Source organism: Battus philenor, unplaced genomic scaffold, assembly GCF_028537555.1.
Source record: "Battus philenor isolate CCGP_79_NKW_IND1 unplaced genomic scaffold, ilBatPhil1.0.hap1 SCAF_29, whole genome shotgun sequence".
Lineage (NCBI taxonomy): Eukaryota > Metazoa > Arthropoda > Insecta > Lepidoptera > Papilionidae > Battus > Battus philenor.
Window position 1 is genome coordinate 5,145,757 of NW_027181692.1, and position 19,076 is coordinate 5,164,832.

At 34.3% G+C, this 19,076-nt stretch overlaps 1 protein-coding gene across 1 annotated transcript; it reads right to left on the reverse strand.

Annotated features, from left to right (window-relative positions):
* Positions 1 to 4,746: 4,746 nt before the first annotated feature.
* Positions 4,747 to 13,573, reverse strand: LOC137926126 (endocuticle structural glycoprotein ABD-4-like). Its single transcript, XM_068769655.1, has 4 exons — positions 13,502 to 13,573; positions 8,464 to 8,569; positions 5,980 to 6,086; positions 4,747 to 4,884 (listed from the first exon to the last, which is right to left on the reverse strand). Exons 1-4 carry the CDS (start codon positions 13,526 to 13,528, stop codon positions 4,747 to 4,749), a joined length of 378 nt encoding a protein of 125 aa, XP_068625756.1. The 5' UTR covers positions 13,529 to 13,573.
* Positions 13,574 to 19,076: the final 5,503 nt, after the last annotated feature.

A 19,076-nucleotide genomic window follows, 5' to 3' on the forward strand; every position in this document is an offset into this window, starting at 1 on the left:
ATTATAAATTTGTTTTAAAATTATGTATATTCTATAGTGACATTTTTTTAACACGGTTTTAATTTCGCGGTGTTTAATATAAAAATTTTTGTACTAAATGTTTTGATAATGAATTAGTTTTAATTATCTATTTTTACCTCATTAGAAATTATTGAAAGTTTTTTTGTTTATTGACTATTTTAGCTAGTTGAATTTGTTTTATTTAATATGTGCTTCTATGTAATCATTTATGCATAGAAAGTGTAATGTTTTTAAAAAATAATTTTCGCGCCATTTTCGCGTTTGACGTTTCATGAAATAACTGTGTTCCTTAGTAGCCTAAAATAGAAGTTAAAGATGTTTATAAATACTAGAATTTTAAATATTTTATAGTAATCCCACTGTGCTGATTGTGATGTGAAATTGTTGTAAATAGATTGTACATATTAAAATACGCGACGTGCCAAAATATTGTGTTTTCTTTTTGCAGCTTTTTATTCTATGTTTCCTAGTTTTATTTATTTTAATTTGTGTATATCTCCCTTTTTATTTTTATTATTAAATCGTAACTATAAACACTGGAATTGTGGTTTTTTTCCTATGACATTAAACCTTTATGTCCAATATACTAAAACTTGTATTTTTGTCTTCATCAAAGGGTGTTCTGGTATTATCATATAGTAAGTAATATAATTTATCGTGACAATTGACGAATATAATAACAAAAAAATTATTTGGCAAAAGTCATTGAAATACCTAGTTCAAAAAGAAACTTTTTTCGCTATAACTTTATTTTTTTTTAATTTTTTAAAAATTCCGTTTAAAGTGATGTTATAAATAGCATTTGTAACTCAACAATATATGTAATTCCTTCAGGCTTAACTCTCAAAATAATTAAATCTGTTGAATGTTCTTTTCATCCGATAAGAGTCCAATACAAGCCATAGGCTTCTTCCATAGACCACCAGGATGACTGGTCTTGCGTTTTCACTGACTTCCCGCGACCTTAACCCTTAACGTGGCAGATTTTTTTTAAAATATTACAGTAATATTCATACCATTTGACTTTTAAGACCCAAGGATGCCAACGGAAATAATTGAACAAGCGTTCGAAAATTAAGAAATTACCTAAATATTCACATACAAATGATTAATTTGCGTTCAAAATTGATGCCACATTTTTTTTTTAATTTTCATGTATCTCTGCAGATTAACATTGTCAGGAAAAGGGTTAACTATATCGTCGGCCTACCTAGTGGGGGCTTACCCACGCCGCGTCTACCGGCTTTTCGCCACACAAAAAACTTTTGGCCACGACTTAAACGTTAAGTAAAAAAAACTAAAGTTTTAATAAAAAAAATTATTATAAAAACTCGTTAACAGTTATAAATGGTTATAAATTAAACTAAAAAAATATTGACTGATGACTTTTTAAATACTTTATAAATTTATATAATTTGATAGATGTATTTTTTTAATGCCGGATGTGTGTACACGCCAGCTTTGAAAAAATCCGACATCCAGGATTTTGATAGATAGACAGATTCAAAAGCAATGTCTGACTGTTTATTATTGACAAGCCCGTAGTTAAACAACTGCTATGAGATTATTTCTGCATTACTTAAGGAATAAAATACAAATGTAATAAAACTAAACTGTGATATATAATTTTGATACATACCCGTACAAGAAAGTAAAACAAAAAACAATGATCTTTTATAAACTATAAAGAGTATTAGACATAACTGCAGTGTTTAAGAATGAATGAATGGAACGGAATGGGACAGAAAGATAGAACTGTAGAGTGAAAGAACGAAGAGAAAGATAATTTGAAGCATGAAAGAAGAGAATAGAAATAAAAAACAGATGTTAAAAAATTAATAAAGATATATAAAACCTTGTTCCCACAAAAATAGGAGATGGAATATCATTTTTTATATATATATATATCATTTTTTTATGGTCCCCAATAGCGGGGACCATAAAAAAATGATTATTTCTGCAGGTGTATAAATCGCCGTAATTATGTTAATACAATCATTTCGTATTCAATTTTCGTTTCAATTAGAAACCTATTCTGCTAAAGACTTGATATATAGATTTTACCTCGTCGTTGTACACATTTTCGTATAGGAGATACGTATTTGAATAAAGTAATAGATTCATATATAAAAACTTTGCTTACCGAGATATATAGATATAAAACAAATTTATGGATTACACTCATTCTAGAAATGCTGGTAATTGAACGATCCAATCACGATTATTTCTTGTACAGATTTTTTATACATATGACGGAAACAAATCTCAAGTAATATTTTTAAAAATTGTTTCTATGATGTCACTAAAATATTAAAGGGACCGGAAAGTAATGTCGCTTTCTTAAGTTAAATTCACACGAATACATTTTAACAAGTTTTTATTTCTGATCCACAATATATTCACCTTCGTTATCAACAACCTTTTGCCATCTAGTATACAGCGTCTTCCAAATACGTAATGAGCTACCAAATAACAATCAAATACCGCAGTGGTGTACCAAGAACTTTTGCCGCCCGATCTCCAGTTTGCCGCCCCTTCTATTATAAGTCAATCAAATAGTGGTTTTTTATAAATTAATACACATAAATAAATTATTAAGTTATTTAATCAATATTAATTAATACACAGAGTAAATTTTTTTAGACATATGTGTATGCACTCGTAAACATATTTATATAATATCTACTCTTCTTTCTAGCTTTCATACTAGAAAAATCGTGTATAATGCTCTCAAAATTAAAATTATTTGTAATTTCTTGTTCTATTGGCAATATTGCAAGAGTTTTTGGTCTTAATTGACTCATTGTAGATCGAAGATAATTTTTTATCAACTTCAATTTTGAGAAGCTTCTTTCGCAACTACCGATACTGATTGAAATTGTTAAAAAAATTCTTAACAAAATTACAATGTTAGGAACAGATATTTAATTTATTATTCAAGAAAGAAAATAAATATGAAATGAATATGTTGCTTTTTACAACTATAAGTAAATTTAAAAAATGCCGCCCCAAGGTAAGTGCCGCCCGGTGCGGACCGCACCCACCGCCCCCCCCTAGGTACACCACTGAAATACCGATATGCATAGAAACGACATTACTTCCCAGTCTCTTTAATAAATGTGGTGTTACAATTAAATTTTAAACAAATAAATGAATTCCTAGGTTTAATAATATAACAATACCTTTTAGAATGTTATTAAAGAAAAAATTCTATGAAAATTCAGACAAAGTAATGAGTATTGAAAGTTTAGTCATTTGACAGTTCGCTATGAACTTCGTGCGTTTGACAGTTAGCTCTTAATTTCGCGCGCTTGTCATGTTTTGTCACATTTTAACTGTCACTTGCTAGACCGCGTGTTCCGACCCACGTCAAAATAACAGTCGTGTTTATAGGCTACCATTACTTATGCGCCACGCGTGGGTTTAACACGTTCACTGCGGCTTGAGGTCGATTCAGCCTCATGGTAAACTTTGCACTGGTGCGGCGCGTAAAACTCGTGTTTTCTCTCTAGTGCGGCGGCTGTTTACACTCAACCGTATGAGGTATGACAAAAACAAATATTGCTTTCTTTATGTCTGCCAAGCATTGACTCAATATTGTAAAAAAATATTGATGAACATGAGGCAGAAAAGGCCTCAACCGCATTAATAGGAAGTTCAGCTTGAGGCTGATTCGACCTCAGCCGCACCAGCTGAAAGTTCTTCAAAATTGGGTCCGCAGTGAACGTGTTAACAACTTAACTTTCCATGATTTATTTCCGTAGTTGTTTAAATAGGTATGTTACTGTCACTGATAGAAATATTCCGTAATAGTGTTCCATATGGAACAGTCATGCGGTCTACTTCACATTAATACTATTATTTCTTTAAGGGTGGGTAACCTCTGTACTCCTCAAGTTCTTCGTTCGTTATATTTTCTTTTAACAGCGGTACCTCGTATTCAACGATCGATAAGTTTATTTATTTAATTAATTAACGTTTAACCATTAAATAAGGTGATCACTCTGAAATATGTTACATTAATTTATTTATTCTATTGAAATATGACTGGCCTGTAACTTATGGCAGTATAAAGTGTCTCAGGCCTACTAACCTATAAATTTTAGCTTTATAAGTAACTTTGTAATTGTGACAAATAGCTAAATTAAGGCTTCAGCTAAAACAATATATCAGATGAACATTAATAACAGCCTTACATTATGCAAGAAAATGTAAAGTTTGTATAAAAAACACGTGTACATCATTTTAAGCCTCATATAAAAATACATTAAAAACAATGTGATAAAATGGCAAGTATTTACTTTAGATATTGATATAGCATAAACTACGACATTGAGATTTGTCTACTGCTTAAGAACGTAAGAACGTTAAGGAAGTATATATAGTACCCGGCATCTGACATTATAATCTATTATTATAATATAATCTAACATATATATCCTAGATTTAGAAGAATTAACCGACTGCGTTTATAATTAGGTTCAGATTTCCTACGTGCCAAATCAAATGCAAGGTACTAAACGATATGGTCATCTTTCCTTTAAATCTAACGTAATTCCCTATATCTTTTCTTTTCTGCAATATATTTCAAAAGATTATATTTAAAAATATTATTTCAAAGAATAAGATACACGTATAGAAATAAAACATAACTTTTCACACTTTCATAGTCTCAGTGAACACGAAACTTATTGTGTTGTTCTAGTGTATAAAAATCAGGGATCGTTATTGATGGCTAGGAGGTAGCGTGGCGAGGTAGTCGAGCGCGCGCTGTATTGCCGGCGGCACCGGCGGCGGGGTTGGGATGTGGTCACCCTCCGCATGGAAACCGTTGGCGTCCGCCTTGTACAGTACGTTGATCACCTTGAAATAAATTTTCTTATAATTTTCACATTACTGGGATATAGGTCTAATCAAGAAAAGGACCAATATTTAGCCACTTCCGCACGTGCAGTGATAGTCGTGCAACAAAGTGAACCGCCCGCCAGCCCGCTGACAAATGCGTATGCGGCAAACAATGCGAATCACACAACCGCCACCGCCAAATTACTCAACACGTGTTTCACTTCTCCACGGGGCATCCTCGGCAGCCATGTTACACCGATTAGTGCCAAACACAGAGAGATTTACTCTAGCGGTGCAATTTGTTGCACGACTGCCACTGCATGTGCGGAAGTGGCTAAATATTGGTCCTTTTCTTACTTAGGATGGACTTCCGCAAGGTAACGCCTGATTCCATTGAATAAATATAGGTCTAATCTTTAGAAATCTCTAAATATACCCTAACCTCTCTTTCCGTATCTCTAGATCATTTTCTAACTCTACATCCAATTCTACTAATATATCTATCTCTTTGTCTTCATTAACGTTACCGCTGCTTCTATCTCTACTTCTACTGCTACCCCTATCTTTCCCTCTACTTCGACTTCCATTTCTATCCTTTACCTCCATTTCTAACTCTAACTCTGTGTTTGCGTCTACTTCTTTCTCTGTCTTTACCACTACCATTAACTTTACCCTTGTTTCTATCTGTACCTTTACCTTCGTCTCTACCTTTGCTTCTAGCTCTATCTCTATCTTTATCCCTATTTTAATTGTACCAACACTGTTGCCTCTTCCTATACCATTTTAATACATCTACCACTATTCGTATCTCTAACTTTATCTTTGGCCCTGCCTTTCTCATACCAATCTCTATCTCTAACTCTTCCTCTATCTTTACCCTTAGTTAGTCAATAGAATCACTTTTTAAAGCTCTTATCAAAATGACTTAAAGTGGTTTTGCAGTCTAGTCGAATAGTCAATGTAACAGGAATAAGCCGATACTTCAAAGAAATTTTAATTGCAGCTTAATTGATGGAAAGAAATCTAGAGGACCTTATCGTCGAGAGCTCTTCCACTGGCAACCTGGTGAAAATGTAAACGTGACCTGGATAATATTTGCAAAAACATTAATACCTGTCCATCAGGGGCTGTGTACTGATATTGGCCCTCCACCACCAGGCTGGGCTCCTCAGATGCGACCTGCTGTAATGACCCCCGCTGCTCGTGATAAATACCTCCCTCTGTAGATTAAAATAACTATTAAATATCATCTCTGTGGGTCTCAAGATCAACACTAAAAAAACCCAGTACCTCCACATGAAACGATACAAGAATAAGCGTGTTCAACAAGATGACCTTCATGTTAGAAACGTTTCATATGCGGGAGTGGCGAAGTGCCGGTATCTAGGCTGCACCATGACGGATGACAACACCAGAGATAAGGAGATCGATATCCGTATCCAGAACTCGCTGAGATGCAGTGCAGCACTTCACAAGGTTCTAGTGTCTAGGCTCCTAAGCAGAAGTATAAAAGTCCGTATCTACAAAACCGTAATACGACCAATATTGATGTATGGCTGTGAAGCTTGGACGCTAACTTTGAAAGAAGAACAAAAACTGCTAGTGACGGAACGCAAAATCATGCGGAAGATCTTGGGACCAGCGAGAAAACAAGACGGATCTTGGAGGCTCCGAAAGAATGCCGAAATTGAGACTTCAGTAGCACAGCCAAATATCATTGGCGAATATAAAGCTCAACGAATCCGCTGGCTTGGTCACTTGGAGCGAATGGGATCGGATCGGAGCGTGAAGGTAGCGTACCTGGATAAACCGAGGGGTCGAAGACCAGTGGGTAGACCTAGGTATCGCTGGATCGATCGCGTTGAGGCAGACTTGCGCAAATTGAATGTCAACCAATGGTAGACGATGGCGCAAGATAGAGGAAAGTGGAAGTCTCTCGCTTCGGAGGCCAAGACCCACTTTGGGTCACTGAGCCAGCGGAGTAAGTAAGTAAGTATTAAATATCATCATAATATCTGCTGTACGATGTTCACTGCTGGACAAAGGCCTACCCCAGAAATTTTAATCAGGACCAGGTACAACCGGCTTGTATCCACTGTCTTCCGACCTATACAAGGTCGTCTGTCCACCTTGTGTATCTTACGCTGTGCTTGCCAGTCCATGGTTTCTAGTCCAAAACTTCAGGGCACCTACGGCCATCTCTATTGCCCTTTATGTGGTCTATTTACAGCCATTTCTACCTTCCATTCCTTTGGGCTATGGGTTAACGGTAAATAATTGTGCTATCGAAACCGATATACTGCGCCCTATAAGGCCACCAGCCTTTAGGGTCAAGTATTGGCTGCTCTATTCCGACTGTCCACTCTTTCTCAATTTTGCTAGGCCCTCATCTTACCGAGTGTATTCAATATATAGTTCAGAACAGCTACCTCAAATTAGTGGATATTTGATATTTATATTAGGAGATATGTTGTAAATTGAAATGGCAGCGTGGTTGTAGATAGGGATGACTTCTGGATTACAGTTATCGGAGGAAGAAGTGTAGGGCGTTCTGCTTTTATTTATTCATATAATTTTTCACTTACTATCATTAAAAGTAAATCAATACAAGAAAAACAGGAAACTCTCTATAATGATATCTCATGAGTTAAAATAAGCTTACGTGGGGTATTTAAATGAAAAATATTAAAAAATATTCATATTTGAAATTGTACAGTTTTGCAATTACAAAAAAATTATTAGTGAAATGGATAAATCTGTTACGGAGCACTGATATTCTAGCGAAAGACGTCTGAAATTTAGATTATAGGTCTCAGGTTCGATCCCCGGAATGCAGTGTCTTTGTGTCTTAATTATATAGGACTAATACTGGTAACAAACAAATTTCAGAAGGTTGGGTAGCAGTGTCCTTTGTGTAACATAATACCACACTACGATCGCCAAATCGCGTACCTAGTGTGCATATATCCCTACATATATATCTTTGGGGGAGTCGTAAATCCTGCAGTGGGTGTCTATGGCCTGAATCGAAGACGACGAATGGATAAAACATACATTTCCACAACGCATACAGATATCGAATCTCTTATCAAAATTTCAATCACAAATCACAAAATGACAATTGATTTCATTGGCAATATATCGCTATCTTCAATATGGGTTCACAAAAAATAATCCAATGATCAAATTTGCGATTGGGAAATTCTTTGCATTAAATTAAAGGTTCCTAGACTTTTTATCACAGACCACTTTTAAAACTTAGGTAAATCCGATGGACTCTTTACGAATAGATTTCTACCCAATTCTAATTTCTAGCACATACTCGGTTTCTTTGCAACTGAACAAGTCTCGACACGTACTAAATATGGAATATTCAAGTTTCTACATTTAACAGTCGTTGAACTTCTTATAATATCTGCTTAATTTTCGGGGACTTCCGCTTACGAATTGTGGGCCTTTTTCTTTTGTCACACTATCGTAGATTTCCATCGAAATTCCTGTGGACTCTCAAGAAGATCGGTTTGGAAACTAAGGCATTAAATTCATCACTTCAGTGGCTATGCGACTTTTAAAAGATATAGACAGAAAGTTAAATACCAGTTTGCAGCGCCCATCTGTAGGACCCATCGGCGTGAGGTCCGTCGAAGTCATTTCTGAGGATCTTCTCCACATTTTGTGCCATCACAGTCGCCAGCGACAGAACCTGAAAGACATATATTATTTATTATATATTTATATATATAAATCTCGTGTCACAATGTTTATACTCAATGGACTTCTAAACCACTTAACCGATTATAATAAAATTCGCACACCATGTGCAGTTCGATCTAACTTGAGAGATAGGATAGTTTTAATCTCAAATTATAGTCGCAATTTTAATTTATTGCTAATTATTGTCTGTTATTATTTGACAGTCACAATTATCTGTTAACTCCAAATGATTCTAACAGATGTCGATACCTTTCGACTGGGTTAAGTAAGTAATCAATAGATGGCGCTGCTATGGTAAATCTACGAACGTGTCATATAAGCTACATTTTAACAGCATAATTACCACGTGTTGTCGACGCTATAAAATTAATTAAATTTATTTTGTAGTGAACGAAATACCGTATAATTCAATTATTTCCACTTTTTAAATTTTCACAGCAACGCGTGGCCGGGTCAGCTAGTATATTTATATATTCATATTTCAAACGAAATAAATCACTTACAGAGACATTTATCAAACATCACTATAGATATAGATAAAGATATATATACAGATATGGTTCGTTTAATAAAAAGAAAAAGTTTATGATCTGTTAATATAAAATCCTAGTTTTTCCAATAGACTATTACAAAAATAAACAATTAAAATATATTATAAAGTAAAACTTTATGTATTGATTTTATACCTTAATAATAAACTCTCATTACTTATAAAAATTTTAAACGTATTTTCTTTATTCTACTTGTGGTACTTATATTATGTAGTATCTGATAGTAATGCCTCATGATACACGATATGTTTTGTTTGATTACATGCTGCGTAGCTAATTTTTTTGTTTTATATAACATAAAAAAGTGTTTTTCCTCCAAATGGTCACATTTTTTCTCTCCATATAGACCTTGATCATGTTATAACGAATATATATAATGTGTATAAGAAAATTCCGTGGTCTATTTCTTATGGCTCACCTTTTTGTGAGCCCTCGTTCCCTTATCTTAATCAATAATAGGAACTTGGCTTACCAAATACTTTTTTCAGTATTCTGTTCTTCATTTTTTTTCTTACATCCTTCACATAATATCACATTCTCTCTTCTTCCTTCCTTTATAATATCGTTCACTCTATAACATTTATTTACATTTCGTTTATACATCGCCTTCTACCTTCTTTATTTTAATTTTTTTTGTTACATATGTTTGTCTGTGTTGTTAAAATTTTTCTTATTACAATATCGCAGCTATTTATTACCATTAACTAACCTAAGGCTTGTTCATATTTATGACTTTCTTTATGACCTCCTGACAGTATACTACCATCGTTCCTAGCTCGATCTCTATATCTGTTCGGAGAGCACTGAAGAAGGGACCGCTGGTAACTACGCGCTCTACGGTCTGGTCAATCGCTAGGTCACAGATGCACCAGAGGCTCTCCTTGAGTTTAAATCAATGCTGGTACTTAGTGAATCCGCCGTGCCATGTAAAAACTGTACCAACACCATGTCCAGACCTCTGTACGAAATGCGCAAAAGGCTGACTCGACGTCTGGGAAAAACTTCCAGAATCCAGTCTTAAATGTGTTAAATTAAACTTAAATCTAAAACGAGACAATCTTCATTTTCCGGTCATCTTTTGACTTGAAATTTAGTCGGATTATCCGTTTTTTCAATAAGAGATCACGGAAATTCCCGAATTTCACGAAATTCCATCACCAAGGAGAGTTTTGCGTTTATTCATTTAAAAAGAATGCATAATATATAGCCCTCATATAACCCAAAAGGCATAAAACTTGGCGAGTACATTTTTATGGTACGAAAATTTACAAATAATGAATTTTATCACATATCAAACAAAAAGGCTGTTCGGGTATACGTATGCAAGTAGGGAACACCTAGTTCTCATTAATCATATTCAAAATTATTAGTTGGACAGGAAAGTAATGTCGTTTCTGCACATGTCGGTATATGATTGTCATTTGGTAGCTCATTACGTATTTGGAAGACGTTGTATACTAGATGGCAAAAGGTTGTTGATAACGAAGGTGAATATTGTTGATTAGAAATAAAAACTTATTAAAAATGTAGTCGTGTAATTTTAACTTAAGGATGACATTACTTTCCGATTCTGCAAATATTTTATAGTAAATTTTAAAATTACGAGACGTATAAAAATCGGTACAAAAACTTATTTATACACACTTCGACAATCGTTAGCGAAACATATTGGCGACGGGTCATAGGTCGACAACGAGCAGGTGGCACTCCGAGAATGACAAATGACTACACAAATGTCGACAGCAAAAAGGTTTCACTGCCGCTGTCGTGACTTCTCTATAGATCATAGGGGCCAACGTACGATCAATATTACCAGATAAGGATCTGAAGTAATTACTGTGAAGCTTTACTGTCATCAGTTATTCATCAAAATCTAAAGAATTATCAATAGTTATAAATGCGTTTAATTTTTAAAAAAATAAATTTTAAACGTAGCAAAATTCCTGAACACATATTTTGTACTTTATTATATTGGAAATATTTTTAATCCTTTTTTTTACTTTTGCATATTTTTCCAATATATATACCATTGCGGCACGCTAAAAATTAGTTATTTAAAAAATATCCCGGACTATCAAATAGGTTGGACACCTTATTTTGAATCATTTTGTTATTGCTCTATTTAATAGAGCAATAACAAAATGATTAAAATTATGAAATATTACTTTTATAATATAGTCTATTATAAAAGTCATATTTGATAATTTTAAACACGTCGGTAAATTAAAAATGTGAGTAATTTTACAGTCATTTATTCATCAACTAAAGATTTAATATTTTTATTTATTCTTCTAATAATAATGGGTATGTATGTGATTTTTTTCAACTATAACCACTGCTACCAAATGACATCACTATCCGGGGATACGACGAGGAAAGATGCATATGGTGCTTAGTCTGAACGTCTTATATAGCAAAATTCGTAAGATGTCCTCCCTTGAAGTGGACAGACGATGTTGTAAGATGTTAGATGCCGGCCGCATCCTAGTGATACTATTAGAAATCCACTGGGGTGATCTATGCCTAGCTGTAAACATGATATTCCTTCAATAGCAGTAGCTCGGGATGTATTGTGAGGGCGCTGAGCTCTTAATTTGGTTAGGTGGGCACTCTATGCTGTGATCTGGACCAAAGGCCCCAGTACTTGTAACTTTTTTAGCACTTCAGAAAGAGTTAGCGCTGGGAGAAGCGGCGGAAAAAACACCAGCAATGATTCTATCAAATATACTCGAGATTAGCATCCTCCCTAGTTAACATATCCACCTGGATATCGAGGGGGTCTGGATTCTAAATACAAAAGAATAAGAAGCGACAGCGTTCAAAATAGCCGTGAAACAAATTCCCAAAGAGGAGTAGGCCTTCTATTTTTTACAATGATGCAGCAATCCATAGATTATCAACTTTTCTTTTAAAAAAAATATCATTAATGAATTGATACTTAGTTTAATTTTTGGTATTATGAAAACTTTCATTGTCATCTTTCGTATTATACTTGTTGGCGAGCGTGTGGACTATATAAACGGATTAAATAAATTCAAATCATGGTGGTAATGTACATATAATTTCACAAAACTAGGAGACAGTAAATTGAAACATAACAGTCGACTGACCGAAACAAAAGCACGTGTAATACGCCTAGCGATACAAACTGTCAAATAATATAAAAAGTATGAAAAAAAAAATATAAAAAGGTTTTAAGCGGCCCAGTCAGTCGCTAACGTTACTGTATTGTATCGTAACGTTAAAGAATTGTATTAATTGACACAAATAATATGATATTCTCATATCCGTCTTATTCAACAGTTATGTGGCAATTTTAAAGCTTTCTACAATACAGAAAAGTAATCATAAGGATTTTTTCATAGCAACAGAAATGGTTGACAATAATTACAGACGTAAAAATTAATAATCTGTCAAAAACACTTTAATAGCTTTCAATATGCCCTATTTTAAATTATTGTACAGATAATAAAAACATATGTTATACATATGCAACACGTAGCAAGAATAAACTGTCGCTAATTCGGAAGTTCAACGTTAATATTATCAAGAAATTTTGGAATATAAAATCCTTCACACCGTCATAATTAAGTTCGTTAACTTAAGACAAAAATTGGTACCTGTCGCTATTTAATTCGGTATTTATTTAATTTATATATTATATCTTATCGGCATTATAACTTGACCGAAATTGAGATGGTCGAACATAGAAAAGCAAATATGTATGTAGGTCTACTGTAAGAGAATTATATACATACAATTATTCAAAATAACAAATATATAATTGGATTAAAACCACAATTAGATCAAGAGAAGTGTCATATGTCGGATATCTTATAGTGTAAACAAGAGATTTTAAGACTTTTCATCATAGACCAGTTTTAAAATTTAACTAGTTTCCGTGGTTTCCCTGCAGCGATATTCTCATCATATTCTCAAAACAAGACAAAACTGTAAAGAATAATTCTAACAGGAAATTTAAATTGTATTTAAATTCCATGAACGAAAAAAAAGTTAGAATTGAATAAATAATTCGTGTTTTTATACGTCTGTACAAGCGTTACGAATGGTGGCGCTTTGCAAGTTTCGACACGTATTGAACATAGAACATGCAAGTTGTTGCAAGTAACAATCGCTGAGCTTCTTAAAATATTATCTTCCTACATTAATAAGTGAAGTAAATGCTTAAATTGAATTCTTCACTATCGAATGCAAATAAGTTTTCGTAAACCACTGCTTAATTATACTTAAATATTAAAAAAAATGATCACCCCTAAGTTGACCCCGTCTAGTATCCCATACACTTCGAAGTCCACCTTGACCACTTTCAGAACTAAGTTTAAGCAAGTTATAAATAATTTTTCACTTACCGCAATAAATCCTATATAATAATCCATGTCAATAATATATATATAAAATTATTCACTTTAAAAGTATATACGATATTAAATAAAATAAAAACTTTTTAACAAAAATAACGAATATTGTTTCGCGCGCAAATAATGACAGATGATTTAGCCGTCATTTGCCGTCTTATAGTACGTGTGTCGTAGGGATGGAACCGTCGTGGTACTGAGAAGCGCACGGCGTACCGAGCTACTGGCATATACCAGCTGTTGGATCCTAACTCGGTATTTTCTCCTTTCACATTTATCGTTCCATTGGTAGTGGTTGTAAACATACAATAATTATCATTGTGTATTGACTCATTCTTAAGTTATGTCATGCTAAAGAATGGAAACATCTTTATTCATCGAAAGTTTTGCTTACGTTGAGATGAAAAATAAAATTATTTTTTTAGAGGTAAACACAAAGACTTGGGATTGTAAGTAGCGAGTTAGATTCCCAGAATACAATGTTATATAAGTCACACCGTGCGTTAACTATTTTTAATCCAAGGCTGTTATGCAGCATCGATAAAATTTAATTGAATTATATTATCTTGCGATTCTAGAATATGTTTCATTCATTCGTGATTCAAATATTGTAGTAACAAAAATCTTTCCTGTTTTAAAATTTTCCGCAAAAAGAAGTATTACATCGTGTCGAGTATCACTCGACAGTGGAGCTTGTAGAACAAAATCAGTGTTGAGTGACACTCGACATTGGAGTGGAAAGGGTTAATTATTTAGGATTGTTAGTACTCACAAGCAAGTTTCCAGAGGATGGGCAGCAGCGTCTTCTGCGTACCATAATACAACACTGCGATCGCCAACTCCTCAGATATCTCTGGGAGAGGTCTTGCAGGGGGCGTCTACAGGCTAAAGCGATGATACTATACCAATATAGTACCATTACTAATAAAAAAAGAAGTTTTAATGCATTAAGCAAAAATGTACTTAGCTAAATGTGTATGCCTATTTCACAAGCCTTTATAAAAATCGTATCCTATCCTCTATTCTTTAAAATACTAATATAGATTATTATGATTAATATTTTCATACAGCGTGCTTGATTATCTGTGTAATATATAGCTATAAATATAATGTACAGCTCATTTGCTGTTAATTAATGTATGGTAGCCCTCGTCGAAAAATCAACGGTTTCAGAAATAATAATAAACGTTAAGATAATATAGTAACAAAAGCGTTTTCAAAATTTAGCTATCCACATCGAATTAAGTTATTATTTATAATCTGTCCCTACAAGCTTTGTACTGCTACAAGTTATTGCCTAGTCGTATGTTAAAAGAAAAAAATAAATTACTTAGATCAGATTGGAAATATTGGTAAAAGTTTAGAAGTTTTTTGCTGACAAATGAGCTATACTTTCACCCCTTTAAAGCCGACACCTATATTTAATTAACCTGTATAATTTATACCAAGTGCACTGCTGCCGAGAATAGGTCCAATCTTCATACGATTGTTGACTGACATAAGCCAAAGTTTGGGCTGACGTTGATTTATGGAACATTCACGTTTCCATGTATAATATATTTCTTCTTTCTTACTTATTCTCGGTTGAAGTTGTTGCTATTAGCCCGTGGGTTTTTACAGCTTCATCGGAGCCGAGTTCACGGAGCGGAAGGGTCTGTGAACTTAAAAATAAAACAGAAGCTGAACAGACGTATTCCAGTTGTACGATGACGTTCGCACGTAATAAACCGCTCTACCCGAGTAGAGCTGTGTAGTGTTGATGTTGTGTATATGTGGCTTGGGACAGCAGCGTGGACCACAGGCGAGTCAAGGAGGGATCCGGATCCAACCTCGGTTCGCCCACGCTGTTCGCGGTTAGGGAGCGGGCGGCCGCCCACTTAAAAACTGGTGTCGTGGATTCCTCTTTCTGTTATGTTAAGGATAATATTGTGTATATCTACAATCAACAATCACAACAATAACAGTCGCCTTTTCCTCATTGGAAAAGCGCACATCTAAAGAATTATGTAAAACATAGATTTCATACCTTTTATGACAACAGATAATGTGTTACAAAAAAAAACATATTTTAAATATTTTCAAGAAAATATAGAACGGGCTAGAGAGGACGTGCGTGCGCTTTTAAATTTTACATATATATTTTTCCATTAAAGCCTGCGATAACAGGACCTGGTTTTAACAAGACGACGTGACATCCCTTTCATCCAATAAGTTTTCAGCAATTGTTAATTAAATGTTTAGTGGGAAACTGACATTGAGACGAGGGAACATTTCATTGCCGCTCCAGAGCCCAATTCTTAAGCCACTGGATTTTTTGAAGGTGTTCCTCAAAAGTCCCTTTTACAACAAATAAACCGCCGAGGATTGCCCAGTTCAGAAATAAAATTCTCGAGGAAATGTCCGCTATACAACGAGAGATGTGACAGTGAATATCACAAATTTGCGAACATGATTTGAGATGTACATTTAGATTGCATACACCCAAGCGCTGTTACTATAAAAAAATCACATATATTTATTATATCATAAACATAAATTTTCTTCCCTGGGCTTTGAGTTTTTTTTTTCTATGATATTTTTTAAATCCGCTAAACTTAATGGCCCAACAGTAAACAAATTATTCGTAAAGTTTAATTATATTAAAATATTCTAATGAAACAGCAGTATAAAATATTCCAATTTGTTTCCAACCTAAACATAAAATGAATTACAAATTTTGTCGACAGAATAGCTGTAGTATTTTTTTTATTTCTGTCACTAATTGCTATATTGAATGCTGAAGACGAATCACATGTTGCTTCTTATTTATCCTTCAACTTCATGGCCCAATCTGTGTAAAAATATGCAAGTCGCATATGTTTGTGCACGCGCGTTTTAATGGAGATGGACTCATTGTATTTTGTTTCTCGCTAACCCCGTATTATATAACAGGTGTGAAATTACAATAAAAAATACTATGCAATATGACATCGCTAAACAGCGAAAGTTCATAAATTTGGGACAACGCGCCGACTTTTGGCTGAAACTACATTTCGCAAATCAATACTAATTGACTTCAACCGTTTGGGAGTTGTGTCATTTTTGAACGCGTTGTTTATGCGGTTTGTTAATATTTAATGCGTTTTTATTTGGTTATAAAATAAATGATTTCAACCACAACACGCCCATTTCTGAACATAGATATCCTCCGTCGATTTCCAAAAGAACCGGTAAGAAATGGCATGCACTCAACGTCTTACGACGACCTGGACAAATTCATCTTGTTTGGTTTCGGTTGAAGTTGATGCTGTTAGCCTGGGTGCATTTACAGTTTCGTCATAAATGAGTCCACGGAGCTAAAGGGTCCGTGAACTTAAAAATAAAACAGAAGCTAGACAGACGCATTCCAGTTGCACGATGACGTTCGCACGTAGTAAACCGCTCTACCCGAGTAGAGATTTGTAGTGTTGATGTTGAGTATGCGGCTTGGGACGGCAACGTGGACCGCAGACTAGCCAAGGATGGATCCGGATCCAATCTCGGTTTGCCCACGCTGTTCATGGCAAGGGAGCGGTCGGCCGCCTTCTAAGAACAGGTAGAGTCGTCTGTTCAGTATATCAGTGTTTTCTAACGCGAGAGCCACGCTCCACAGGGGGGCAATTTGATTGTTAACAAGGGGCAATATGGAAATGTACTCCACACTTGTTTAACCCTATCGCTTTTACATTGAAATGATTTGTTACACAGGGAGCATAAGAATTTTAGAAAGGCTTAAGTGAGGCATGGCACCAAAAGGTTGGAAAACACTGGCATAGACGGTGCATCTCTGTTGCAGTCCGTGGTCTGAACTCCAGGATCCAGCGACCAACTGTTCTAGTAGCTATTTGGTCTGTCCACTGTCACGTCAACTTGCTAATCTGCTGAGCCGGGTTAGAACGTTCGTTCTTCTACAAATTATTCGATTTCATAGAGAAATCCTGGGCATAGTGTTCTCCATGACTATTTGAGATTGCAAGCTAGCCCTCGTTCCCATAAGGTGAAAGATCACGTATCGATGTCGTACTTACTTATTAAATCAGGAATCAGGCGTTACCTTGCGGAAGTCCAACCTAAGTAAGAAAAGGACCAATATTTAGCCACTTCCGCACATGCAGTGATAATCGTGCAACAAAGTGCACCGCACGCCAGCCCGCTGATAAATGCGTATGCGGCAAACAATGCGAATTACACAACTGCCACCGTTAATTCACTCAACACGTGTTTCACCCCTTCACGGGGCATTTTTAGGTTATGTTACACCGATTAGTGCCAAACACAGAGTCTGACTCTGTATTGTTGCACGATTACCACTACATGTGCGGTAGTGGCTAAATATTGGTCCTTTTCGTACTTACTTATATTTTCTTTTTTCTTCACCGTATACGACAGACATTATCAAAGTAATGTATCTGTAAAAAAAATATTCAGGTTAAGTTAGGTTTGTTTTTACTATAACAATTAACGTTCATGGAATGTAAAATCGATATTGATATGTTGCATTAAATAATAAACATAAACTATATACAATATGAATAATAAATATAAGTAAATATTTAAAAAATGTCGCTGAAATACTTGTACATTTTTTGTTTACCTGTTCCATCGCGTACTAGGAAGAGGCGTCGAGTGCACGGGAAAGAAGAACCACTAAGGAGGTTTGGTTACCTTAGCCGACCTCATTTCTATTATATTATATCCCTATTTAACCAAATTTCAAATAACCATTTAGATACCTTTATAACTGCACCGCATATAAATTCGCTTTGAATTTATTCCTAGTTATTTTGTTGACCAGGAATTGTTATTTAAACTCATGATTATAGAAATGACAGTTTTTATTGTGAATGCACGAAGTATCATTTCACACAAGTGTATTATAAATAAATGTTTTAGACAATTATTTAGAGATATTTAAATAAAGTTTATATAATTCCGTTTACATCTTCAACAGATAATCAGTGGTGAGCAATTATATTATGTAATCAATATGGAATTGGCCAATTTGATACTTTTAATGTATACGCAACGTGGGCAAGGTAGGTCGAAAGGTAGGCAAAGCAACCTTTTACATTCACCGTGTACTGTATTAGAAACGCTGTTAAGGAAATTCACGAATTTATCATTTTAGTATCAGGTTTAAATATGTATGTATATTAGAATGGTAAAATAGTAAATAACTTGTATATTTATATGTATACACACATGTATATATATATATATATATATATATATATATATATATATATATATATATATATATATATATACAGAAAGTTTTTTGAAAACTATACCTAAACAGTTTCTGACATTTAAAAATAATATATACACTATTGTATAAATACATCCAGACGTATATATATTTATTTGAAAATGGATTAGACAATATATACAAAGTAATTAGTATTTAATGGAATCAGGCGTAACCTTGCGGAAGTCCATTCTAAGTAAGAAAAGGAATAAATGAATATCTTAAAATTCTTGATGATGTTTCATTCGAATATCGTGGTAATTCATGCGAATAATGATAATTAACTTGGTTTTATAATTACGA